Source organism: Fringilla coelebs (genome assembly GCF_963513975.1).
Source record: "Fringilla coelebs genome assembly, chromosome: 11".
Lineage (NCBI taxonomy): Eukaryota > Metazoa > Chordata > Aves > Passeriformes > Fringillidae > Fringilla > Fringilla coelebs.
In genome coordinates, this window is record NC_140037.1 from 13,289,113 (window position 1) to 13,316,918 (window position 27,806).

The 27,806-nt window shown below is 37.8% G+C and overlaps 1 protein-coding gene across 2 annotated transcripts in view; it reads left to right on the forward strand.

The window, feature by feature from the left end:
- The first annotated feature begins 229 nt into the window (after window positions 1-229).
- Window positions 230-27,806, forward strand: part of SMARCA1 (SNF2 related chromatin remodeling ATPase 1) — a 29,672-nt gene continuing 2,095 nt past the window's right edge. The window contains exons 1-23 of one of the 2 annotated variants that reach the window (XM_084213261.1): window positions 230-370; window positions 3,995-4,081; window positions 6,354-6,520; window positions 7,447-7,547; window positions 7,669-7,769; window positions 8,050-8,229; window positions 9,514-9,669; window positions 9,906-10,037; window positions 10,775-10,843; window positions 11,570-11,679; window positions 12,339-12,565; window positions 13,093-13,214; window positions 13,581-13,733; window positions 15,089-15,221; window positions 16,182-16,330; window positions 16,923-17,042; window positions 17,691-17,801; window positions 17,988-18,101; window positions 19,910-20,032; window positions 21,544-21,676; window positions 22,456-22,574; window positions 22,775-22,987; window positions 27,644-27,754. In XM_084213261.1, the coding sequence (XP_084069387.1) occupies window positions 290-370; window positions 3,995-4,081; window positions 6,354-6,520; window positions 7,447-7,547; window positions 7,669-7,769; window positions 8,050-8,229; window positions 9,514-9,669; window positions 9,906-10,037; window positions 10,775-10,843; window positions 11,570-11,679; window positions 12,339-12,565; window positions 13,093-13,214; window positions 13,581-13,733; window positions 15,089-15,221; window positions 16,182-16,330; window positions 16,923-17,042; window positions 17,691-17,801; window positions 17,988-18,101; window positions 19,910-20,032; window positions 21,544-21,676; window positions 22,456-22,574; window positions 22,775-22,987; window positions 27,644-27,754 (3,012 nt within the window). In that variant the 5' untranslated portion in view covers window positions 230-289. Of the gene's footprint in view, window positions 371-3,994; window positions 4,082-6,353; window positions 6,521-7,446; window positions 7,548-7,668; window positions 7,770-8,049; window positions 8,230-9,513; window positions 9,670-9,905; window positions 10,038-10,774; window positions 10,844-11,569; window positions 11,680-12,338; window positions 12,566-13,092; window positions 13,215-13,580; window positions 13,734-15,088; window positions 15,222-16,181; window positions 16,331-16,922; window positions 17,043-17,690; window positions 17,802-17,987; window positions 18,102-19,909; window positions 20,033-21,038; window positions 21,132-21,543; window positions 21,677-22,455; window positions 22,575-22,774; window positions 22,988-27,643; window positions 27,755-27,806 lie in introns of those variants that run through there. The other variant, XM_084213262.1, reaches the window with a different exon arrangement.

Genomic DNA, 27,806 nt, shown 5'->3' on the forward strand with positions numbered 1-27,806 from the left:
ATGGAGCGACCTGGGATGCTGTAAAGTGTCCCTGCCCATGGCAGGGGGTGGAACTGGACGATCCTGAAGGTCCCTCGGACCCCAGCGGAGGCCGTGCCGCTGTGTGGGAGCCGCGGTGTCACCCGGGCGGGCCGGGCCGGACCAGCAGCACCGCCCGCCGCCGGCCCCGCCCCCCGCCGGCGCAGCTATCGCGAGAGCCGCGCGGCGCGGGCCGGCCGGAGGGGCGGGGCCGCGCGGCGCGAGGGGCGGTGGGGCCGCCCCCGCCCCCCCGGCGCCCGCCGAGCTCAACATGGACCCGGGCGCGGGCGAGGAGCCCCGCGCCTCCACGTCCTCCGCCACGGCCGCCGCGCAGGAGCCCGGCGCCGAGGAGGTACCGCTCCGCTCCGGGGGGCCCTGCGGGTGGTGGAGCCTGGCCCGGTCGCCCCCTCCTGCAGCCCCTGCTCGGCCCGCGCCGCCCCGGCCCTGAGGCCGCCCGGGCCCCTCCGCCTCGGCCCGCGAGCGCCCTGCGGGCCCCGCCCGGACACCCCCGGCCCCGAGCATGCCCCTCGGCATCGCCCCGGCTGCGGCCGCCGTTCCCGCCGCCCTGCCATGGCCCCGGCCCGGCCCTGCAGCCCAGGCTGGGGCCGTGGAGCCCGTGCGGAGCCCCTCCAGCCCCGCGGCCTGCGCGCTCCCGCGGGGTCCCGCTGCCGGAGCACCCCGCCCTGTTGTTCCCTTTCCCGCGCACCGGGAAAGCTGTCCCGGAGCCGGGAGCTCCGAGGGCTCGGGGAGGGAATGTCGGGAGGGCGGCCCGGAGAGTTGACAGGGGTCAGGGCCTCGAGCTGCCCGTGCCCAGCTCGAATTGTGCCCTGGCGCAGAATACACCCCTCGAGAGAGCACGTATGGCTGCCAGCCGCCTCTCCTTAGTTTTTTGGAAGAAAGACACAAGGCATGTAGAAAGTGACGTATTCAGGTATCCTTGGAAACAGAACAAGGTTGAACCCGAAGAATGAATCTTAGAAAAAACTTAGTAGGAATGAGGACCGTACATCATATATTTATGATACTGGAGAACATTGCGGAACTGCTGATAACAGTACATTCAGGTGTTTTATCCCAGTTACTGACAGTCCATTTTGCCTATTAAGAATGTTTGAAGCTTTATTTTGTTATGTATACCAACAGTTATGGGACACTTCACTTGATTGCTCGAGACAAAATGTTTAAGGACTACTTCTTTATTGTATTCAACTTACTCTGCAAAATTTTATGCATGCCAACTGTACAGTCACAGCATCTGCATAACGGTGGCAGTCATGCAACCTGTTGTGCTCTGCTCCCCTGTCAGTGTTTTACTTCATAAATAATCTTTGTTGTACTACCAGAACTGTCTTGCTATTTGGAAATGTATTTCCACCTTGTGTATGTGAGTTAAACGCAGAAGGAATCCTAGTTATTCTTAGTGCCTCTGTTCAGAGTTTTCAGTAGCACAAGTTACAAGGTTAAACTAAAGCAGCAGCAGTTCCTGTTGCCAGTTGTTTATTTATGTGTTCATGGGGCCTGCTCACTTTTGTTAAACTTTATGGATAGAAATCTGTCAGCCTGAATTTATGAATCTGTTTAGGGTAGTTTAATATTAGAGATTTTTAAGGGGAGTATTTTGTATCCTTGGAATATTCAGGATTTTTTGAAAGTGCTGCGTGAATGTTGTAAGGCGTTTAAATGGCCCCAGTTTTCAGGGGACTGCTTAGTCTATAATGTGAATAGGTTCTAGAGTAGAGACAAATTGTTACTGACAAGTTTCCTGAGCTAAAAATGAAACTACTTTTGTGGTGGTGAATTGCACTGAGACTTCTGCTGTGCTGGTTCCTGACAGGTCAGCCCTCTATGTGATGAAGATCTGTTGTGTGAAGTTTCTAGGGAAAAACTGTCAGGCTTCGTGAAATATTTTAAGTTTCTGTGTTGTATAAACCTACATGGCCTGCTTGTTAGGGGGAGGTATTCTTACTCATACCAAAATTCAGTAGTTGTCAAAGTGTAGATTTTGAGCATTATGCAGAAGCAAGTCTGGGTATGATGCCTGCCCATCAATATTCAACAGAAACATTGCAATAAGTAGTGGGGGGGGAGGTAGGGACAGGGTTTTCCCTTTAAGAGTAAGGTGTACACTGTGATTTTATTGTGCTCTGGCTGCAGTAATAGGTAAGCTCATTTACTGTTTTAACTCAGTGTGTTATTCAGAAATACTTCTTTCAGAATAAATTGTGATTTGTAGGACACCAAAAGTTTTATCCTTCTGGGATAATCTGAGTAAGAACAGAAGTGGCATTGCAGCTGCCTGCCTTGGGGCTTGGAAAGATAATATTGCATTGCAATTTACTTGGAAAACTTTCAGTTTTAGGGGATTCTCATAATATTGAGTTCTTCTGCTTGAGGAAGCTTCATACCTACATGAGGTAGACAGACAGCTTTTTTCCAGTAACACATATCTATCTAATTTATTTCTAAGGCAAGTGCGGAAGAGGCCTTAAATGGCCTACTGTCAATTTGTTTTCATTTAAGGAATAATTTGACACTTCAGTTGAAGGACTGGACCTGATTAGCAATGTCAGTCTCTCTTTTTGGAGTGTGTGTTGTTTGGTAATGTAATGGAGGTGTGAATATCCACATCTGTATCACCTCTCTTTGGCATGTTGGAGTAACTTTGCTTTCTGAGATGAGCTGATTATCTGTGTGATTGAAGAACATTTAAGTGAATAGACTATTTCTAATATTTCTAAATTACCTATTTGCAACATTTGGCCTTGCACAGGTGAGCTGGAGCATTTATAAAATCATTAAGCTGTCAAGCAGCTTCATTATACACTAAGTACTGTTCACCTCTGCAGAGAATTATGGCTTTGGGCCAAACTTGAAACAGTAATCTCTGACTTCAGAAAATATTCCTCCCATTTGCATGATTGTGCTTAAAGAGGAAGCTGGCATGTATATATATCAGTAACGGTTCTGAAATTTAAATTCAATGTTGCTTGACAGATTTTTAAATATTTGGTACCATTTTGGCCTGGTTTTGCTACTGGACCCTGAATAATTTGAAGTTAATGTTATTTAATAGTAGTCTGATACTTACAGCACTTGTTAGATTTTATGCAGACATGCACTCTTGCAGCTCCCTCCACTTTATTCAGAGCTTTTCAAAACATTTTTAGAATTGAAAGAATCTCAAAATAGGTTTTTTTTTTAATTGGCATATTTCAAAGACCAATTAGGAGTTTTCCTTAATTAGGGGGGAAAAAATCTACCATTTCATCATTTTACCAATATAGTTGTGGAAAACCTTTGAGCTTCACAATTGAAGACAGGCATGAATCTCATAAACTACAGAAGTTACATTTTAGTAACAATTTCATAGATTTCCTTCATATATAGTAAATAAAGTGGTTCTTCTGCTGAGAGTGTTCCATGGAGTTGTTGCTGCATGGATTAAATTGGTTGGCTGTGTGTCTTCCTAGGTTTATGGTTTAGTGTAGTTAAGCTGTGTTTCCAATTGAACTTGTGCCTATTCATCTAGAAGTGGAAACAGACAAAACCCAACCAAAATGCAAGTGTCAGCAACTTACAGTTAGGATTCTGATATTTAGAAAAACTTATAATTTTTTAAAATATTTTATTTTTAAGAGCTTTTAAATTTTTAAAAATATTATTTCAAGATACTAAACTTAATTATGCACTTACAGTGAGATCTCTGTGAAAGATTAAACCTAGTGCTCTTTCAGTAATTTCTTTCAGTTTGGATCCTGCTTGTAGAGATAAATATGAGGCTCTTTAGTTTCATAGTGGATATGAAGTTTTGCTTTAGATGAAGTGATATGATTAATGCACTCGTTTCATTTTGAAATAAGTATTTTTAAAAAGTAGCATGCTTGTCTTGCAGTTTGTAGGTTTGTTCAGTTTGATACATTTTGCTAAAAAAGTAAATAAACTGGTATTTATAAAATGTTTAACTTTTGAATTACAGAAAAATGATCCCCCATTCCAACTCAAACTTCCTCCGAAGGCAGCTAGACCTGAAAAAGAAGTTGACCCAGAATATGAAGAGAAGATGGTAAGTGCTTTCATGAGAAAATGTACTGCAGCTATTTATGGCACTTGGTTGTTGGAGGAGGATCAGCACAGTTACAAGGAGTTATTGCAGCCTGGATGTGTCAGAAAGAAAACCAAATCAAGATTCATTTAGATGTCCATGTTGTGTCTCTCACGGTGACTGACAGGTCAGGTAGTGGTGGTTCTGTTAAATTCTGTCCCATTCTTCCAAGTATTTTTGTCTGCATGGTTTTTGGAGTTGTACCCTGTGGTTTTTATACTCAGTAGTTGGTGGATTTTTTGTTTTGTGGTTTCTTTTTTAGTTATCCACACCCAATAGTAAGGACTTACTATTCAGTGGCATTTTCTATTTACAGCTCTCCCCATTTTGTTTTGAATTGGTCTCTGTCAGTTTTATTTGATAACTCCTTGGGTCATGTCAGAGGCATCCTTAAGATACTTCTTACTTAATTAAAATATGAAGCTGCCAGTTTCTCTCATATAAAAACAAGGCTTTAAATATTTAAATGCCCCATAATATGTGTGCCATAGCAATGCAAAAGAGGATTTGTCCTTGACACCAGTGCCGGGAGCTTGTAATGCTGGAGAGGAGATGTAACAGGGTAACTTCTGTGGTAGGAAGAGGCAAAAACCTGCAGAACATTCTAAGACTCCTTGGATAACATTTATAGTAAGTTCTTGGTTTAAGGTGGTACCTCTGCCTTACATTGTTTTTAAAGGCTTTGATGTTAAATGGATGCCAAATAATTAGAGTCTGAAAGGACTGGATATCACAGAAGTCAGGGAAGAATATAACTGTTAGACATAGAAAAATTGATACCTACATGTATGAACACCTGGTTGATAGCTGAAGAGCCACAGTGAATCTGTTCTGAGAATGAATTGAGTAAACAGCTAAACTTGTTTCACAGTATCCATGACTTTACAACTTCCCTAAATTATAGTGTTAGTTCAGTTGTCCTAAGAGGCAAAGGGATTAGATACCAAAGATCTACCTTTTATCAATTCTGCAGTTGTGAGCTAGGCCTGTACTGTTTTATCAAGATGTACTGTTTATACTAAGCCATGATATTACAGGCAGAAAATTATATTGTTTCATACAATATGGGTCCTTACCAACAATGATTATTTTCCCAAAACGATCATGTATTACTTGTTAACTATGAATGGATTTGTTCTTATACTGATGATCATAAACATCAATGCCTCTACTTCCCCCTTCTATAATTTCTTTTTCATAAAGGTTTTACTTTTTATTTACATTGTATTCTGTTGTCAGGTTATTTGCAGAAATGGTCCGATAATAATGCAGCGGGGGGAAAGCAGTAATTTTTTTCCCCGGGAGATCTCGGTAAAGCTGTTCCTGTGCCGGTGAGCGATGCGCTGCTACAGGAACGTGGTGCCCTCGTGTGGCGCCATCGTGCATTGCACGCCGGGATCGTTCTGCTGCCCTTTGGGTGGCGATCCTGCTCTTGGGGGAGACTTTCTTGCTGTAAGCCACCTGCAGAAAGGCGTCCTGGGGGTCGGGTATTCCTTGGAAAGGCCACAGTGTAGAACTACGGTTGCACTTCTGTCCTTTTTATCATGATATGTGAATGAGATCACATGGACATTGCCTTACGTGATACAGTGTTACATGGTGCTTAAATTTCTCATAGAGAAACTGATAACAGTTACATTCTCTCAGATAGAATTTGCATTTTTTCATATTTTTCTTTAAAATGATGTAACATGTTATCTTCTAAGTATAAGGAAGGCCGTGTTTTGCTGCGTGACATAGTGAAGTGCATGTGCCCCATTGAGATGGCAAAACTGAAATGCTCAAAATTTGAAATCTGATGGCAAAATTCACAAACCTGAGTGAAAGCAGTTCAACCTTTACTTCAGAAATAGTTCTAAAAGCAGAGCTACTACACTGTTGTCTTTGATCAAATCCTGATAGCCTTGAAGCTGATGAAAGTTCTGCCACTGACGAGCAAGGTTAGGATCCCTTACTGCAAGTCATAACTTTAGTTTTGTCTTTATCTTTTGTAGACAAAGATTAAAGTATCCCTTCACCACTGCTGGTGTGCCATGAAGCAGCTCCAGCTCTGTTTCACAATGCTTGTAGCCCTCTGAGCTGTCTAACAGATGGCCTTGTCAGTCTTTCCTCATATAAGCTGTTCTCATGAGTGTCTGAATTCTGTTTCTTAACAGAAATATATTTTTATGAAGAAAAGTTATTTACTTTTCTTTTTTTCTTTTTTTATTCTCTTCTCCACTTTGGAAACTAGAAAGCAGATCGAGCAAAAAGGTTTGAATTCCTCCTGAAGCAGACAGAACTTTTTGCACATTTTATTCAACCTGCAGCACAAAAATCACCAACCTCTCCACTGAAAGTCAAGCTGGGACGACCACGGATGAAGAAAGATGAAAAACAGAGCTTGATTTCAGCTGGGGAGTATGTTTTATTTTTATTTCTGACTTCTTACATGTTCAAACAACTTTTAACATAATTTGTTTAGAGATTGTACATAGAAATTGTACTTTCAGTAAATCCAGACAATTTCCTATTAGTGGGGTATCAATTTCTTTAAAAGCTGGTTGGTTTGAAAGCATCATCTGCTCCATTAACATAAGTGTTACCTTGGATCAGAAATACATTTTTAAAGCAAGTTGCCTGATTCTTGCCATGTAAAATGCTTTGGTCTGTATTGTGGGGTGACTTTGGAGCATGTGAATTGAATTTCTTTTGCATGATGATGAAGGGGCACTCCAGAAATCCACCTGATGTGACCCAGCTGGTAGTGCACCTGTCAGTGGGACCAGGGTGGGGCTAGACCAGGTTGTGACAAGGCAGTGTCCATGTGGTGGGGATGTTGGATCCTCAGCACCAACTGGCTCTCCCCACTGGTCTGTCTGTGTTAGTATTGCAGCAGAGCCTGCCATTAGTGCCTCTGAGATGTCTTGAAATAACAAGCAACTGGTTTTTTTGAATGTCATGTTTGCAAAATTACATTCTATTTTAGAAATTTATATTTAAATAAAATGTGAATATGTGATTTTTCTGAACTTTGTAATTATCAAGTAATTGAGTCTAAGGCCACCACTGATGTCTTGTGTTTCTCTGTTGCTCATTAAAAAGTGCCTCAGAGAACTCATGATATTGTCAGATTATAGCTGTGACTCTGTAAGAGAGGGATTCATATCAGCCTTTCTACTTAAAACTGGAGTGACTGAGGAATAATGTATTAACAGGATGAGAGTTTGGTCAGGATACCAGAACATTCACACTGTGGGTCAGTGATTGCTTCTGTTGTAATATGGAGTTTGTAGCAGTGTTTTGAAGTGGTTTGTTCACACATCAGTGTTGGGCTCTTTCTTTAGGTACCGCCACAGGCGCACGGAGCAGGAGGAGGATGAGGAGCTCTTGTCCGAGAGTCGGAAAAGCTCCAATGTGTGCATTCGGTTTGAGGAGTCCCCTTCATGTAAGCATAGTGTTGACAGTTGTCTGATTGATTTCATGTTATTAAGATCTGAGCAGATTGCAATTGAAATTTTCTACTTCGAATTAGTATTTTTCTACTTAAAGGAATCTTACATTTACAGATGTGAAGGGAGGAACGCTAAGAGATTATCAGGTTAGAGGTTTGAACTGGATGATCTCATTGTATGAAAATGGAGTTAATGGCATTCTGGCAGATGAAATGGTAAGCAGTAATCTTTTGAATTTTTTGGTGGTAATTATTGAGCACAGTACAACATTGAAGTGCTTATAGTATTTCATGTATATGCAATAGCTTCATTCTGCAGCAGTCAGTCTAGTTTTTCAAATTTGAAATTGTAATGAAAGAAATTTGATTGCAAACATTTTTTGTGTAGTTTGCTTTAAACAAATGGAAGAATTACGTAGTAAGAAAATGGTTTGAAAGTATTTCTCTATGCTATTTCACTTCAGCAGGTTTTTTTCCCTCCTCTTTGTCAATGCAGGGACTTGGTAAGACTCTGCAAACAATAGCTTTATTAGGCTATCTGAAGCATTACAGGAACATTCCTGGGCCACACATGGTCCTGGTTCCAAAATCAACTTTGCATAACTGGATGAATGAATTCAAGCGCTGGGTTCCATCTTTACGTGCTGTTTGCCTTATTGGAGATAAAGATGCCAGAGTAAGTGCTTCACATTTCAGAAATTTATGCATTATTTGGCAAAAAATATCAGTTGGGTATGTGGAATTCTCCCTAAGCTCTTTCCTTAATTACAGTGTATTTTAGTAATCTTTAACTGCATTAATGTTGAAAACGCAAAATGTTATGCTTGTGGCTATGAGGAAAACTGAAAATCAGTAGATGAAATAATAGACTGGGCTCTGGGTACAGCCCTTTGAGTTGTCTGTTTGTCTTTCTCTTTGACTTTTGCACCTATTTTTTATCTCTCTTCCATATTTGCAATGTGACAGTGTGTGCTCATTTTTCTTCATTGCACTCACTTTGTTACCTCTCCCTTCACCTTTTTTCAGGTGACTTTTCCCACTCTTGTATTTCATAAACCTGCCTGGCCTTGTAACTAGGATTCTGCTGTAGAGCTTTTCATCTTTCATTGTGAAGGCTTTAAAATAGATATGGAATGTTTTTCTAACTGAAGGGGATGAACGAGCTGGATGTTTCTGTGAATTCTGTAACTGCTCATATGGATTGCATGGCTGCCTGTTACTGCTTGAGGGTAGAAAGGTTCTAGAAAGGCAATAGGAGCTGGCAGTGTGGCCAGGAAGGCTAGTGGCATCCTGGCTTGTATCAGCCATGGTGTGGCCAGCAGGACCAGGGCAGTGACTGTCCCCCTGTACTGGGCGCTGGTGACATTGAGGTGCTGGAGGGTGTTCAGAGAAGGGAACAGAGCTTAGGAGGAGCAGCTGAGGGAACTTGTTTTTGTAGGTGATAGGACAAGAGGAAATTGCCTCAGTTGCACCACATGGCTTTCCTATGGGACGGTGTTCTTTCATGTGAAAGAATTTATATGCTTTGATATGGGCCTTGCAAAACAGAGGTGGGACAGAGGAGGGAACTGTTTGGGGAAGAGAGAAGATAGTTGGGAGTGGACTGTGTAAATTGGTTTGATACACTTCGGTGGCTTGTATCTTTGGACAAGTTAATTCTGAAGTTTTTTTTCCCCTTTTGGTTGTATTTACTCTATTTGAATTACAGAGAAATGATGCTGAAGAGCAAATAGCTAATTTTGAGTAGAAACTAATTTGTGTTTTGCTTAACTCCAGCTTTCTCTGCCTGAAGTGCAAAGGATTTGAAGGCTTTTGTTACAGTAACTTTCAGTTACTGAGAAGATGTTTCAGATGAACTTTGTGTGCTAGTTTAATGACGGTGGTGGAGACAGCTTTCCCTGAATGCCATAAAATTTGTTCATATTTATAAATGCTTACTAATCCAGTTCTTTTGCTCTAGGCTGCATTTATCCGTGATGTTATGATGCCTGGTGAATGGGATGTTTGTGTTACATCATATGAAATGGTAATTAAAGAGAAATCAGTCTTCAAGAAATTTAACTGGAGGTACCTGGTAATTGATGAAGCTCACAGAATAAAGAATGAGAAATCTAAGGTAAATTTGAAATTGTTTCATACTTGGAAGTTAGTTCAATACATAAAGATACATCTGATTTGAGCAGATTTCAAGTGTTAGCTGTGGTGTTTTTTTAAAATAAAAGCAATAAGCTCTTGGGTGGTAAATGTGAATTTCATAGGTAGCTCACTGTCTCTAAGTTTAATTGACATTGTTTTAGATTTCAAAAACTGATTCACTGTGTTTTAGTGTAGATAACTATGTTGTGTTTCCAGCTGTCAGAGATTGTGCGTGAGTTCAAGACAACAAATCGATTGCTGCTTACAGGAACTCCTTTACAGAATAACCTCCATGAGCTGTGGGCATTACTCAATTTCCTTTTACCTGATGTCTTCAATTCTGCAGATGTAAGTTGATGTTTGGAAGTACAGTGTTATTTTGATTCCCAGGCTGCTGTCAGTAGAAGAAAAGAATGACCAGCCTAGTAGGTGATGGACATTGTGCATGACCCAGGTTCAGGGCAAGCTCTTTGGCTTAATGTTGACTAATTTTCTTACTCTGCCTAGTTAAAACCGTGCATTCTGCTGGTGTGGATGAGGCCTCATACCATTAATAGCAAATGCAATACCTTAAATAGGTCAAGAATTATGCAAAATTTGAGAAAGCAACGAAGTAGCATGAATATGAAGCATCCAAATAGGCATAAGCCTTTTTCTTAAATTTAGAGCTTGAGTAATCTTTCTTCTCTTTTACTTTTAATGATTCTTTGTGCTTGTGTTGATTGATTGTTATTTTTGCTCTGCTGTCCATCTAATTTTCTTAAGGATTCAGGTTGGGGTTTTTTAACTTTTTGTCCCATCATCACATAAGCACTGAAGGGAGGACTTGGACACTGCAGTGATGAGCATGGAAAGTTAAGCAGAGTGTATGTAATGGTATTTTGTCTGCAGAGTGATGCACTTGACTCAAATGTTACAATGTACCAGGGAGATGGCACAGAATTGCAGCCTGATTTTTCTTTCACAGAAGTAATTTGTCTCAAGATTTATGCCACTCTCAGCTGGAATGAAAGAGAGTCAATGTGTGTCTGTTAAAAGTGCAGATGATAAACTGCTCTTACCAATCGCGCTGTTTCTCATCACAGGATTTTGACTCGTGGTTTGACACTAAAAATTGTCTCGGTGATCAGAAACTTGTAGAAAGACTTCATGCTGTAAGTAATTAAAGCTGTAATCACATGTCATCATTAGCATGCACATTGTAAAGAAGAAAACCAGATTAGTTTCCCCTTCATCTCAAAGTCAAAAAAATGAACATGAAGGTCTTTAGTTACAGGAATGCCTATCAGAATTTTCATTAATTAAGCTTCCTGTCATAGGTACTACTTTTTGTGTGGTACTGTTTGAAGCAGACAAAATCTGAACATAAGATGTGAAAATGAAGAATTTTGAGATCCTTTTAAACCATTTATTATTGTGAATAGTACACTGTTACACATAGTGCTAAACTGAATAAAGGCATGCCTTTATCTTTGTTTTACTGTGCATGAGATAATAAGACATTTTTTGCAGTAGCAAAAGAAGTCAGAGAACCTACAACATGCATTTCTTATACTTGAAATGTTGGTGTGTTTTGTCCCTTCTAGTGAAATGAAACAGGGCTTATATTTAAAAGGATTAAATTTTATAAATTTGAGAGTTTTGCCCCTTCTTAACATAACAACTGGGATGATTCTGGCAATCCTTATTACGCGTATGTATGTGTGAGTTTAGTTATTGCTGGACAACTTCGTTTTACAGAATTTTCTCATGGTGTCACCATGACAGCAATAGATACTGATTAGTTCTGGATAAGTATCAGATAATTGAATCTGTCAGTTTTGTATTTGTGGCAGTCAATTTTATACACTTACCTATGTAAAACATCTTAATTTGTGTAGGTTTTGAAGCCATTTCTCTTACGTCGCATAAAAGGTGAAGTGGAAAAGAGTTTGCCTCCAAAGAAGGAGGTAAAAATATATCTTGGGCTCAGCAAAATGCAGAGAGAATGGTGAGTTATTTATATCAAAGTAAGATTCTTTTCTGATAAACACTGTAGCTCTTCACACTGCTACTTTTTTCCCTTATATTTGCATGTTCAGACAGTCAGAGAAACTTATTTATAGCTGTCTTAGGGCTTTTGTAAAAAATGCACAAGTTTCAGGGAGCTCAGGAGGGGTAATGGAAAGAGCTGGGAGGAAGTATGCAGAAACTTTTTTCCTTCCTTAAGTTTATCTGAAAGAACAAATGCCTCCTAAGCTGCTTCCTTTGATCCAAGTATGTATGTACCAAAAAGTCTTAACCTGAAATTAGAAGAGAACCCTGAGGAGCTACATACCCAGAAGAGACATGAGACAAGGAGCCAGGTCAGTGTAGCAGTTTCTGTCAAATAAGTGATATTTTTAATCCACTTTGTACTACTAAAATGGAAGTGTAAAATAATCAGTGAGTGGTGGATCATTGTCACTCGCAGAGAGATTCCCTTTTGTATTTTGGTATGAATTTAGAAATCCTTATTATCAGTCAGATGTTTCATAGTAATGTAGCTGATTGCTATATAAACAAGGCCAACTCCCACATCCAGAAATAAGAATGGTGATATTGCAGGGTTTCATTCATTCATTCAAATAAAAACCGGAAAGTTGTTCAAAACTGCCCTTAAAACCTCAGGTATACCAGGATCCTGATGAAAGACATTGATATCCTGAACTCAGCTGGCAAAATGGATAAGATGCGCCTGCTGAATATTCTGATGCAGCTGCGGAAGTGCTGTAACCATCCTTACCTGTTTGATGGTGCTGAGCCTGGCCCTCCTTATACCACTGACACTCACCTCATCACCAACAGTGGTAAAATGCTAGTTCTGGATAAGCTGCTGGCAAAGCTCAGAGAGCAGGGTGAGTACTGTTGATGGACAGCAGTGATCTGAATGCTCCTTCTAAGTTAAAGCATCTTTCAAAGACAGCAGAGGTTTAGCCTCTCCTGCAGGGAATGTATTCAGAGGCTTTTGTTGTAAACTAATTTTCTGTAGATCTTAACAAATGAAGGAAAAGAAATCTTATGGGAATGATGAGTAAGACTAAAAATATGGAGAAGCAGAAGGAAAGGAAGAGTAGAGCGTCCTTTCTCTTTTCTGTAAGAAAACTTCTGATGATAGGATTATTTTGTCTATGTGCATCAGTCAGCACCACATTTCCTTACAATGGAGTTCTGCTTCTTTGGTTATATATTTCTCCTCTATAATTTATCAAGTAATATTCTTGAGTGGTTAAATCACTACCAGAAAAATAACTTGAGAAGGAAGAGTTATTCAATTTAGGCATAGTACAGAATATTTCACATAAATTCTCAGCTATGCTCTGTAGTAGCTCTGTGATCAATGTGAAAACATAAATGAATGTCAAAACCATCTGTGTTCTGTCAGGTTCCAGAGTTCTGCTGTTCAGTCAGATGACTCGTTTGCTGGATATTTTGGAAGACTATTGCATGTGGCGTGGTTATGAGTACTGCAGACTTGATGGGCAGACACCACATGAGGAAAGAGAGGTGGGAAATTTGTATGCAAACACGAAAAACCTTTGGTTAGGTTAATAAGTTATTATTGACATATATGTATGTAGCCACATCGTTGTTTAAAGCAGAAATGCTACAGTTTTTAAAAGGCTGCTAAGAGAATATTTCTCCTAACCTAAGTCCACAGTATGTTTCACTTGATCCTCAGTTAAATGAAAAATACAGTATATTGTGGAGTCAGTACAGATTTTCCCACCCGCTCAATTTCTTACTTTGATAAAATTCTTTTTTATATGAAAATTGTGTAAATTTAGAAGAAATTTAATTGAAAAGCCACCAACATACTGGAAACTTGTTTGAAAGATCTGATACTTCAGTGATACTTTTTTTTTCTTTCAGGAAGCAATTGACACATTTAATGCTCCTAACAGCAGTAAATTCATTTTCATGCTGAGTACCAGAGCTGGAGGTCTTGGAATTAATTTGGCAACTGCAGATGTGGTTATTCTCTATGATTCAGATTGGAACCCTCAAGTAGATCTGCAAGCCATGGTGAGTTAACTCTCTAATACACATTTGTTTGTTTAAGCTGTCAATGTTGTATTCTGTATAACTGTTTTCAGAACTTGCACTTTTGTTGTTTTTCTTTACTTTTTGTTTACACAAGACAATACCAAGAAACAAAGGAATTGAATAAAAGGGCATGAACAGAATTTGTGGAGGAAATTGTAGATTTTTGCCTGTAAATATTTGTCTTAATTATTTTCATAATGAGAGATTACTTCTATCAAAATCCGGCATCAATATTGTTACTAGAAGTATAGAATTATTTCTTCTATCTTTTCAGAAGAGAACAGTCAATGAATAGTAAAGGACTATTTTCAAAATAAACAGATAACTAAAAGCATGCAGCCTTATATTTCTCTCATTTTAGAAATTTATGGTTTTACTTTTTGTTTCTGCAAAAGCATAAAGGCATTTGGTGGTGATGCTGGGGATGGAGGAAGTTACCTTTGGATTAAACCTACTCAAATCTTCTCTTTCTCAGTTCTGAATGTAAAAAAAATAGAGTCTGTAATTTGTTTCATTTGGAATAAAGCTCGTGCGGTCCTTCTTGCATGATTAGAAGGGTGGGTATTTGTTCAGTGGTCTGTAATTTTTAATTTTCTTTTAATGCTCTTCAGTACATCAAATATTTAATATCAATAGCTCATCCTTTAGATATGCATGTTGACTGCCAGTATTTGACCAACTTCCTGGAGACTGTGTGATTTGTGAACTTCAGTGGGGTTTTCAGGAAGAAATTAATGTTATGCAGGAGAAAAAAGATTTAACAACTCATGTTTAAAGAAAAATCCTGGTACCCACAGCTTGAAGGACAGCTGTTGAACTTTTTTTGATTTAAAAGAACATGTTTTCTGGAGAGGATAAACACAAGTTTTGTTACAAATGAGTATAGTGTGTCAGTCACAAACCTCATTTGCTGGCTTGGGACAAGCACAGTGTTGGAGCTGTGGCTGCAGGAACTCTGCACTTGGAATTAATGTGCTCAAGCCAGGGATGCAGAATATCAATACCTGTGTCAAGTGAGAGAATTCATTTGAAAGCAATACAGATGTATGCATGTTTGTGCTGTTGTATGTCCACTTCCCAGCTGCAGTCTGGACAGACATTCAGTTCTCTTCATTTACAGTGAGGGAGATGCATTTATCGCTGTGGAATAACTCAAAAATGTAATAGCCAGGTATAAGTAAATATTAGAATTCTGCTTTTACAGTCATCTGTGCTTTTGAATAGGCAAGGGACCAAGAAGTACAATGCTAGTTTGAGGCTGCTATTTCTGCAAGCTAACTGTCTATTGCCTGTGAGTTCTTGTTGCTGAACACTCATTGATTTATGTTTGTTAGGATCGTGCGCATCGTATTGGTCAAAAGAAACCAGTACGGGTGTTTCGACTTATCACTGATAATACTGTTGAAGAGAGGATTGTAGAAAGAGCTGAAATAAAACTGAGACTGGACTCTATAGTTATACAACAAGGTATCAACTGCTATATATGTTTGTCTGCAACAGAATTGTTCAGTCCCTTAAAGTATGGTTAAGTAACTGTACGAATGTACAGTGTTAGAGAAAGCAGGCCTTGTGTATAATAGCAGTGTACTAAATCAACCTCATGTGCAAGGTATTCACTTGTTCAGTTGAATTATTTTTGAATTCTGTTTTCTGATTAATGTGGATAAAGACTTATAGTGAGTCTAAATGAGGAAAGTAAACTACAGCTGAATAGATGTTACTTAGTTTTATGATATGTTAAGAGGAAAAAAAAGAAAATCAGTTGTGTTCCATGGCAGTTGAAATAATGATATATATATATATGCTTCTTACCACATAAGAGTTAACTGAAAAATAAAATACCTTTTTGTATTTTTGTTTGGAAGCACTTAGAAGAATAGTTCGTCAAAACTAAGGTACTCTAGCTAAGTTTTTAGGGTTGTTTGTATTTACTAAAGGGTGGGCTACTGAGAGGATGATGGTCAAGATTTTGATAGCATGAGAAGAGATAGGATAAGAGAAATTTTGGGACAGCAATTAAATTTTGGGAAGAATAATTAGAAAATTGGGTTGAAATCAGTGATGTCAATGTTGAAAATGTCAAGCACTTCGTAGTGGTTATAGAATAGGCCTTAATTTTTCATCTTGAGATAAGATTGTGACCTTAAAAGTTCAGCTAACTTTGTAAGAATAAGATCTTACATGTAAAATTCAGATTATCTGAATGGGAAATGTTTTTTGTGATGGCTTGAGACAAAGTTGTTTTTTTAATTTTCCTCAAAGATCCTGACTTCTGTTTATTCTCATCTTGAGCAAAATGTATTTTTTCTGTATGGTTGTTCTGTTTTTCCTTTCTTGTTCTGTCAGTGAAGTAAAAAAATCCACTGCTTGCATGGTCCTACTAGAACTCCCACATTATCATTTTCAATGTATTCCTTGTGATTGTAGGAAGGCTCATAGACCAGCAGTCCAACAAACTGGCAAAAGATGAAATGCTGCAGATGATCCGGCACGGAGCCACACATGTGTTTGCTTCCAAAGATAGTGAGCTGACAGAAGAAGATATAAGCACTATTTTAGAAAGAGGTGAAAAGAAGGTTAGAGAACCTTTTAATATGGAATTCAAAATACCTGTGCACAAAATGGAATGAGATCTGATTACGTAAATCTGTTATTACTTTACTGTTTGTGCAGATTTTAAATATTATGAAAGTTTTGAAGTAGTAGAATTAGTGATTGTAATTATTTTCAAGGTTCATGCTGTGTGCATCCTGTCTTAAGCACTGCTTATTTTGTGGTCTTTTAGAAAAAATGTAAATTTAATGCCAATAATTCTGACAGACACAAAGTCTTTATGGGACTTCATTAGGTAATAGATAGCTCTATGAAAAAATGAACTGCCATTTCAGCTCCAAGGAGATGGGCATAAATTTAATTTGAATTTTAAAGTTAAATTCTACAGTTGTAGGACTACATCCTAGCATAATAAATTTAGTTTAATGGAGAGTCTTGAAGTCAGATTGCTCTAAATTGAAAAGGACAATGGGTATCTCTCTGTAGAAGAAAGTGTAAGTAAAAGTTAAAATCAGAAAAAGATATTGAGAATGTTGTAGTAATGATGAAAGCTGTTTTTTTCAGAAAAGATTAAATAGCTTAAGTGAGCCTAAAAATATCATCCTCTCATTTTAGACAGCTGAAATGAATGAACGATTGCAGAAAATGGGAGAGAGCTCCCTACGAAATTTCACTATGGACACAGAGATGAGCTTATACAACTTTGAAGGTGAAGATTACAGAGAAAAACAGAAGGTAATTTTTTGTAGCATTTAAGACTTCTGTTTAAAGGTGCAAACATAAAAGCCATACTATAAATGTTATGACTGTGAAGGTTTCTAGATTCTAGAGAAGTGAGGAACTATTGAAAAATTCACTTGGCTGTCCCTAAGCATTAATATTCCAAATTTTTGTTAAACTACTTTCAGCCCCACTGGCTTTTTCGTGGCAAAATCTGATAACAGGATTTGGTTCAGATTAATTGATTGCTAATGGATTTTTTGTCTGTGTTGTAGCCTTTATAGAGGTTATTCATTTTGATATTTAGAGGAGAAGCAATTTATTCATATCAGAAGAAATAAGAGAATTTAGAGCCCAAGTCCTCAGCCCTTCCATTGTGTTTGGTAGATGGAATCATAATCATACTCAGGTGCCTCAAATACTTAGAATACTTTAAAAGAATCTCTTCTTGCCACTGCACTGTCTTACTTGTGTGTTATCTTTTAAGTACATAAATATTTGTTATAATCAGCTGTAATTTTTAGCTGATTTTTGAGCTATGTTGTAGTATCCAAATTATTGAGCACAATCATTAGATTTGCTGTGCCATATTAGTCATTATTCTTGTGACTGTAGGGAAGCAAACAGTTACTTAAGTAGCTTTTTGTTCTGTTCTGTGTGTAGCTGAGCATGATGGAGTGGATTGAGCCTCCAAAAAGAGAACGCAAAGCCAATTATGCGGTGGATGCTTATTTCAGAGAGGCCCTACGTGTCAGTGAGCCAAAAGTCCCAAAGGTAAGGAGGTGGCAAGTGTGGAAGGGTTTTATGTTGTCCCTTTGCTCCTCCTCTCCTGTGCTGCATCCCTGGCTCTACCCCTGTGTATTTACAAGGTCATAGGTTGCCACTGCTGCTGAATTATGGTAGTTTACTTGCAGAAAAGTTAAGCTTCTATAATGTGGATTTTTCTGTGTATTTTTGAAGGCTCCACGACCTCCAAAACAACCAAATATTCAGGATTTTCAGTTTTTCCCGCCACGGTTATTTGAACTTCTGGAAAAAGAAATTCTGTATTACCGTAAAACTATAGGATATAAGGTATCCTACATTTTTTCTTTTCAAATCCGTGAAATGTATTTGTATTTCTTTTTGTAAATTTGTTGCAGCCTTGACTTGTCAAGTTATTGTGAAAGAAATTGCTTAAAACCTCTGTTCTTCTGCTTCTGTTCCACTGCAGACCAGAAAAAATAATCTGTTGTTCTTTCCTTCACTAAAAATTCTGTATCTGTGTAGCTTTGTGTTTTGTGATGGATTCCTAACAATAAAATAGAGTAGAAAAAATAAAGACAATTCTGATGCTTCATATACTCAAAACCAAAGGTGTGACATGTGGTCTAAGGTGAGGATAATTTGGCTAATATAAAGTCACCTTCCAGAGTGTGATTTTTTTGTAAAAACTTTTGTATATCTTTGTGTTGATATGAAGGTAATTAAAATGACATCAGTTTTCCTTGGATTCGGGTGGGATATGAAAGGTTTAAAGGTGTGAAGTCTGAATGTATTACTACTACAAAAAGGAAACCTGATACAGATTTCTCGATTTTCCATTTTTTTTTTCTTCCTACTGTGCCTTAGCTGAATTTCTCCCTTTTCCCTGCTGACATTACTGGACACACAGTGAACAGATTCTGTTATCGTTACTTGGACCAGTATTGATTGAGTAAACCAAATGGATTCTGTACTTCCAGCCAGACATGTCTGTAACTTGCTTTACAAAACCTCAGGTTTTGTGACAGGTTGCAGCAAGAAAAAAAAATCACCTTAAAATGTGTTAGAGAACATAAAATTGTCATACAAGGCAATAGATAGAAAATTGGTGAGAGTAGAATTAATATTAGCAGAATGTTTTTTTAGAATCTTATTTGCAGCCAAAAGAATTTCCTGGGGATGTCAGGATAGAATTAAGATGAGTATGCAGTTAGTTTAGGGAAAGAATTTATTCAATTAATGCTCCAACAAAGAAGGATGAGAGAATTGCTTATGTTGACAATATGCATGTAAAAAGAGGTGTTTCAGACCTGTTATGGAAACTGTCAGCTTGGGAAGTTTGAACATGAATAGTTGTTATCTTAAAAGGTTAGTATGACTGTTTACCGGTGGGGAAAGTGATAAATATAATTAAATTTGTTTAGCTTTGAAATGGAAGTATAACTTCCAATCTGAAGAGAGTTTATTGTAAATACTGAAAACAGCCATAAACAATATCAGAAGGTAACCAATAGGCAGAGACCAAGCTTTATGTGCCAGTCTTAATTTAAACCAGTAAAGTCAAGAAGATTTCTTATATATTAAAACCAGTTTAACAGTTCTTATCTTCCACTGCCATTTGCTGCAGGAATAAGTAAGGTCTGCTAGACCTTTACTGGATACTGGTTTCTGACTTGTTTGCTGTTGTGTGCAGTGGAATTGGAATTGGTCAGTGTAGAGAGGGACAGGTAAAATGTTGCTTGTTCTTGTTTACATCATGTTGTGTCTGGTCCTTACTTGGGCAGTGTGTGTGGCTTTACAGTAAACCTGGCAGAACTTAGTGTTTCACTGTAGTTATACAGCATTGTAAACCAGTGAATGTAGGAAAGCAGATCCTTTGCTGGTGAAAAGTACCACTGAAATCAGTGAGCTGTGACAGCTCAGCCTCTCACAGTATCCTGAGGTCATTGTGTGCAGGAGTGGTGGGTTCAGGGCATAACCAACTTAGAACTTAAAGCCAGTCCTATTTGTGAGAGGAGGGGTTTAAGCAGTAAGATCTGAATCTATGTAGAACACATTTTGTACAGATTAGTGCTTTTAAAATGCAGTCTTTGAAATAACATTGCTGCACTACTGCTTTTTGATACCCCTGATTTTAGGTCCCCAGGAATCCTGACCTTCCAAATGCAGCTCAGGTGCAAAAGGAGGAACAAAAGAAGATAGATGAGTCTATGCCTCTGAATACTGAGGAAAGTGAAGAGAAAGAAAAGCTTCTTACACAGGTAAAATAAAATCAGCTGAAGTATTTCATCATATGTTTTTGCTAGTGTGGAATATAAGTAATGGTAAATACACACAGGAAAACTGCTGATATTATTGAAAGGAGAAAGCATAGAACACATAATGGTTTTGATTGGTTTTGCTTTGAGGGATCTTTCCTGTCCTTGAACAAGTTTACATTTTAGTCATGTACTGTTTCCTTGAAAGTCCTTGAACATTTCTGAAGCAACAGCTTGTATAGTAGATGTACTATCCAGCAATACATGCAGAAAGCCAATCAGTGGATTCCTTGTACATGCATAAAGCTTCTGTGTTAATTTTAAGTCAGAAAGGGTTAGAATCAGGACAAGCCAGTGTCAACATACATGGTGTTTGTGCAGATGTCCAAGGCATGTCACATCCATTAATTTTTGTCCCGGTCGAGTTGTTTGGCAAGTTCTTTTTATACTGGGACTGAATTTCTGTCCCTGACTTTCTTGACCTTTTGGCTGATTATCCTGCTGAGTTAAGCTGATTGTTAAGGAGAAAGGCATGTTCAAAGTAACAGGACTTTTTGATTCAGAAAATTTTCTCTAGAAGAATTGGGGATGGTGTACCTTGGAAGAAAATTCCAAGGTCACAATTTCACTATTAATTTCACCTGTGTATAGCAGAGGAAATATTTAAGCTGGTGCTGATGTGCATATCAGTACTGCTGTTAATGATTAAAAAGAAATAGTTGTATTGTGTATGTTAGATTCACACTGAACATACTAATTGTGGAGTGAGCTTATTCAGCTGGAGAACTGACAAAGTTCCTTATAAATACATTTCTGTGATGAAAGAAACTCGGTGCACTACAGATTATTGCCCAGGCATGTGATTGTCTTGTTTGTTCTTGTCATTTTCTGCTTTCCCTGTCTTTAAATTGTAATGTCTCTTTCTTGGTTGATGTTTTTGTGCATTGCATCTCGCTTGTTCAGTTTTGGATTGATTTCTTTGGTACATAACAAATTCTCCCTTTGACAGTGCTTTTACAGTTTCCATTTGATTGCATCTTTTTGGACTAGAGATCTTTCTTGACATACTTAAGCTTTCATCCAGCTGTTTGTCAGGTTCCAGGTTTGTAAATGTCTGAAGTAGGAGCTCTTGCTTTAGATACTTGCACTGCTCTAAGAACTTGTGATGACACAGGCATTGCTGCATCTTGTAATGCTCTGAAGTGTGGTGCTTATATCTGCAGGAGTGCAGCTGTCACTGAGCTTGTTTCTTTGGAGAAGTATCACAAAAACTTTAAAAAGAAAGGATAAAAAGCTGTTACTAATGCATGTGGAGTCATTCCCAAAAATAACTGCTTAGTTATAGGTTCAGTAATAAGCCTGGATAACACAAGTTGTTGGAAATCCTGAAAGACCATTAGCCACTGTCATTGTGTGATGTTGCAGAGGAGCAAATGGTACATGAATAAATCAAAATTTTGGAAAATGCTTTCCTTTGACCTGATAATGCCTTCTTAATCTCTTGTTGCTTACAGGGTTTTACAAACTGGAATAAAAGAGATTTTAACCAGTTTATTAAAGCTAATGAGAAATATGGTCGTGATGATATAGACAATATTGCCCGTGAGGTGGAAGGAAAGTCACCTGAGGAGGTCATTGAGTACTCAGGTTTGTGATATTTTGAAATGTATTTATTTCCTAATACTGGAGTATTACCATGATTTTTGCTACATGTTCTTTTAAAATTACAAGATGGAGAATTTGGATGCATTTAAGAATTTTTTTTGTTAAAATATGCAATTTTTTTTTTCAGAAGACTAAATTCTATTTAGAAGATTGATTTCATAGCACATAACCAACACCTACAGCTGCCTTTAGCCCTCCTTAGTCAAGATTTAGAATTTGACACAGCTAATTCTCGCTGACAACATGGATTTGTGAAATTGTGAATTTGCCTTTTAGTGCCAGCGTGATTCTTTATGCTGTATCTCTGCTATTTTACCTGCTAGTACACTGTGTCTTTGTCTTTTGTATTTACACAGTGCTTTTGAGGTTTCTTCCTCTTTCAGCCTTGGATGTAATTTTACTAAACACATTCATAAAATCAACTTTGCAGTGTTGTTTCCTGTAGTTAAAAAGGGAGAGCTCCACAAGAGTTCCCTTCAGTGTTGAATTTATTTTGCAATTAATTATGTTGCATGTAAATTTTGTTAGAGTTTTTACTAAGCCTTTACTTACAGTTAACTTTTAAAGATTCTGAATAAAGAGTCAGTGCAAGCTTATTTTTTGCCTAGCATAGTAAGCTGGAGAGCTTTAGCTCACTGTTTATGATTTAATGGAACCACAAGCTAAATTTTTTTTTTTTTTTTGCCAGAGTACTTTTTAACAGTAAAGTCATAAGAGCAGAGGAAAAGATTATATTCAACAATTTTGTTTTGTGTTCTTAGCTGTTTTCTGGGAACGTTGTAATGAACTACAGGACATTGAGAGGATTATGGCTCAGATTGAACGAGGAGAGGCCAGAATTCAACGGAGGATCAGTATCAAGAAAGCCCTTGATGCCAAAGTAATTATTCCAGGTTTTTTGTTTTCTGCAGCTGACTTCTTCCAAAAATTCCTTCAGAAAAAGAATAATTGGGGATGAGAGTTCTGTTTTTTTATGCAGCATAGGTAGTATGCCACCTCTCAGTGATCTACAGTATCGTGTAATGATTCCTTGATGTTGCATTGTGTGTTTATTAGTCCTTATTTTTGTTTTGCATTCAGATTGCAAGGTACAAAGCACCTTTTCATCAGCTGCGTATTCAGTATGGAACAAACAAAGGGAAGAATTACACAGAAGAAGAAGACAGGTTTTTGATCTGTATGTTACACAAGATGGGCTTTGACAAGGAGAACGTGTACGAGGAGCTGCGGCAGTGCGTGCGCAACGCTCCTCAGTTCAGGTTCGACTGGTTTATCAAATCCAGAACTGCCATGGTAGGTACCACTTACAGGGACTAGGCATGACATGAGGCATCTTGTTCTTTTTTTTAAGCACCACCACATAAAATTTGTTTAGGAAACAAGTGCCGAAAGAATAAATTTGGGTTTTATTTTAATTTCTGTTTTTTTTTATAGTAACCTTTTGTCCTAGTACAGAAAAAATGCAATACAACTGAAACACAGATTAGAAAACCTGCCAGACTGAAGTCATGTGTTACCCAAAGGCATTAAGGCAGAGGTAGACTAGACTTACAAATATCCTTGTTACTTTTATTGCAAACTTAGTGTTTTACCAAACAATGTCTCTTAAAGTATAACTCTTTTAGAGTTTGTGCATGACATTAAAGACTGAAAACATCTGAATAATATATTTGGAGAAGGGAGCAGCTTTTCTAATACAATATTTAATTTCTAATGGCATGAGGAAAGTTAGGGATTCACATAGAAATTAATCATTGAAGCAATCGGTTTAAAATGCACTTCGTAGTTTGTGAATGTGGATTATCCCATGGAAGTGCTTAAATTTCTTAAGGTATACTTTACTGAAAATTTTGTTTGTATTTAGAGAATATAATACAAGGTTAATAGCAAATAGACTAGTACTCAGAATTTTAGAGCAGAGCCATTCATTTTTAATTTCGTTATTAAGCAGGAATTGATAACACTAACAGAAGCTTTGGTGTTGCAAATATTAAGGTATGTAGGTACCAACCTCAGAATATGGGACTCTTTCAGTGATAAAAAGCTGTTGGATCTGCCCCAAAATTTTTACTCAATTCCTTCTACTTGTTGTTTGTCTTCATTTCCTGACCTCAGGATTTGTTTGTCTGAAAGAATGTTCTTTCAGAGTTCTGGGTACTGTACTAAGAATAAATAAAACATAAAATAAAATATTTAAAATATGTATTTGAACAGGTGGGTATATTTGCTTTTCCCAGTACTACTTATAATTATGCAATGCACTTTTTACTTGATATTTCAGCAATTGAAGTGTTTCTGGGTAGTGCATCAGTTAGCCCTTAATTAAAAAGAATTTCAAGTGTTTCTTACTGAAATGTCTGTTTGAAGAAATACTAGGTTTTTAAATTATGTCTATAAAGAGGGAAGCCTGCAGTATTTAGCACATTAAGAAGTTTCTTTAAGTTGTCTATGCAGGAATCCATTTAAATAAATCACAGAAATGGGTACTAGAAATTAAAAATGTAGCTCAGCGTTTAATATTAGTTGATATATAGTTGTCAGGGGTAGAGTTAAATATTCAATTTAAGTCTTGCAGATCCTTATGTTCAGTGTACTTTTTTTTTAAAGGGGATAGAAATCATTTGCTCAAGTGTAGAAATATGTTCTATGGTATCTTAATGCTGGAACTGAGACACTGGGAATATAGTGAATCTTTTGGCTTAGGTTTTCTTTAAAAATTCTATCCCTTAGTAATTTTGTTTTTTCTGCTACTACATGGTTGAAAAAGAGTATTATGGAAATACAAACTTAAAGCAGTCTTTCAATGAGCATTTAATTTTCTGAAATGTTCTGAATTACCATGCTCTGTATGGTTTATTAATATAGCTGATATATTCTAATGTCCTGAGATTTGTGGAGGTCTTAATTTCTATGGGTCCATTTTGCAATAGTTTGGTGATTTTTAAAAATTTTATTTATTGTTTTAAATTTTTTTGTGGAGAAATGTGCTGGAAAATCACATGATAATAACAATGAATGAAGTATAAATACAAATACTTATTGAGGAGTAAATAAGTGAAAGTGGAGAAGGCTTCCTGAAATGCTGAAATTCACATGTGATCATTTAAACTCATATGCAACAAGATAAAAAGGGCGGCATAATTCAGAAAAGGGTTTAACAGGCTCTTTGAGAAAGCTTTGTGTTCTAACCACTAGATGTCTCTTGAATTCCACATAAATAGCTAATTTATCTTCCATCTTACTGTTACTGTTTGTTCTCCTGAAGATTTCTCTTCGAAAAACAAATCCTGCTTCATTTAATTATTTCCAAATCAAATGGTTTACCCAAAATGTAAATTCTTAAAGATACCATGAGTGCCTAAGATTGTAATTTTTTTTTCTTTTTATATTGAGCACAGATTTGTTTGTTTGGTTTTAAAAAAAATTCTGTCCATGCAGGAAGAATGCAAAATATCATGGCAGTAGTGAAGCATGTATCTGTTCTCTGAAGTCATAAATTATGCATATTCTCTTTTAGCTTTCTGCAAACACTCCCCAGCATAAGAGAAATGACTTCTGAGTAAATACAGGAATGCCCAGGCCTGTGGACAGAGCTGAGGGAGCTTTTGCTCCAGGTCAGCATCTCTGCCTCCAGCCATGCAGAAGGCAATGGTTCAGTGCTCCCATCTTATTTACTGCAATCCAGGTCTTTATAGCTGTGAGGGGGTGAACAAAGTGTATCTTCTCTCTTTCCATCCAGGAGAGAAAAGTATCAAGCCACATGGAATAAAAAGTCATCTCTGAAAGTGCAAGGCATCTTAAATAAGTGTATTTTTGTAGTACTAAAATGGAATGCAGCAGTCCATATTGAAATTTCAGTAGCTTTGTGCAGAATTTATCACTCAGATTATTTTTCATGGTAGATGTACAAGAAACCTGTGTGCATGTCACACCTTACTGTCAACTGATTCCGTGATTCTCCAGAGAAAATTGTTTTTGAGTCCATCCTCTGTCCACAGCAGATGCTTTGGAGCAGTAGTCCATCTGGAAAGTCTAACCATGAACCTGAACACTTTCTAAATATATGTATTTATGCAAGCATTTGTCCCCAGGAAAGAGGAGGATCTTTGAGTGCTTTAGGCAAGTGGATGAAGGTTATTTCTTAGTCCTTTCAGATTAGGTGCTCGTTTTGAGTTTAACACAATCCCATTTCTCGTACGCTAGAAAAAAATCCAGGTGATGATGGTGAAGAAGCTTTTCATCACTCTTTACCTCAGCTCCTGAGTGCAATGTACACAAATATAAATGATGTAAAATACTTGTGGCATGTTGACAATCATCATTCTATTTTGGTCTTTTTTCATCTCTGTTCATCTGTAGAGGGTAGGTTTTTGGGACAGAGGCTCTCTTTTGTTCCGTGTTTGGGGTTGCAATATGTATTGGGATGGCTTGAACTCAAGTTTGATCAGAGTTGTTGCTTTTTTTATCTGAACATTGTTGTTTGGGTGGAATTTGAGGGAGTTTACTGATTGAAGTGATCCAGAAGGACTGGTACATATCAGGGCACAAGCATGGCACCCTAATTCATGGTTTGACCTTTACTGGAGGGTGTGGGGTTATTGCTACAGGGATGTGATAAAAGTGACTTATTAGAGTACTCTGTTGGTGAAGCTACAAGCGTGACACTGGAACATTTCTGGAGGGGACTTGTAAAGAAAAATGTCCTGAGGATTTTTATATGTGTGTGTCTGATAAAAAGAATTCAGGTGGTGGTAGGATTCTCTTTGTCCATTCTGAACTACATGACTTTGGCCCAAGGCCATGGAGCATCCTTTGTGGAGGAATCTGTGGAAACTGTAGAACTTAAAGACTGGTTCAGCTTGAGGGTTTGAATGTCTCCAAAATGAGTCACATGCCTGCCTGTTTGGGAAGGTTCAGATCAGGAAAGCACCAAGGCTGTCTTATCCATGATGGCTGAAGCAATATCCAGCTTACAGATGCTGAGAAAGTAGAGACTAATTTCTGGGCAAAAAGGTCACCTGTTCACTTCATTGCAAATGGACCCATAGTAGGTTAAGATATGTGCTACTAGGTAATTCTAGGATAGCCTGTGTTTCAAAAACATATTTTTTGGCCTTTTTTTTCCCTCAGAAGAGAGGTTCCTGCTTTGAGTTGGAAAGAAAAGCCCATGGAAGCATGTTCTCAATAGTACATAGAATATACTGAATAATTATAATAAAAATAGGCATTGTTAGATGTTTTGTAAGAGATCTTTTTCTTTTAAATGGGTTAGAGGAAACTGTCCAAGTCAAGTAAGTTCTATTAAGCAAGGCAGCCATTAGTAACTGCAATGCAGATATTTTGAGTTGTATTAGAAACACTTCTTAATATGTAAACAACCTTATGGCATTTAGTCCTGATGGGCTTGCAAGTCTTGATGCTAAAAGCATTTACAGCATTTATGGTCCTGTTTGAATAAAAATACAACAGTGAGTTTACAATTTAAGACTGAATAGATTTTTGGCCAATTTGCTGCTCTACTGTGTCTCTTCACAAAAAAACTTCCCTAGTCTGTGTGCCACAGAAAAGTGTTGCTTAAGATAGCTTTGCTTCCTTTTCTCTCTGCTTTAAAGATATACTTGAAGACATCTTCCCTAAAATCTGGCGTACTATGCTGGTAGGCTGTAATTTGCTTCATTAACCAAGATGAAAGATCACATCAGTCTTTGGAATGTCAGTTTGGAAGACAGAATCCTGAAAGCTCCTTGTCAGGAGGACAGTAAATCCTTTCCTGTTTTTAAAGGTTACACTGAGGGAAAGACAGATAATAGTAACTAAGCTAATGATCAGTATTATTGAATATTTTAGGAAAATGTAAGTGCTTTGAAATTAAAGGATTTTGAAGATACTTATGTAAGCAAGAGAAGTTGTATAATTTACTTAAAAATTTGATGTGTTCTCTTTCCTTAGGAGTTCCAGAGACGCTGCAATACTCTCATATCATTAATAGAAAAAGAAAATATGGAAATTGAGGAAAAAGAAAGAGCTGAAAAGAAGAAAAGAGGAGCAAAAGTTACAGCAGTATGTTTAGCAGCACTTACTTTACTTCCAGTGGGGGAGAATTCAATTATAT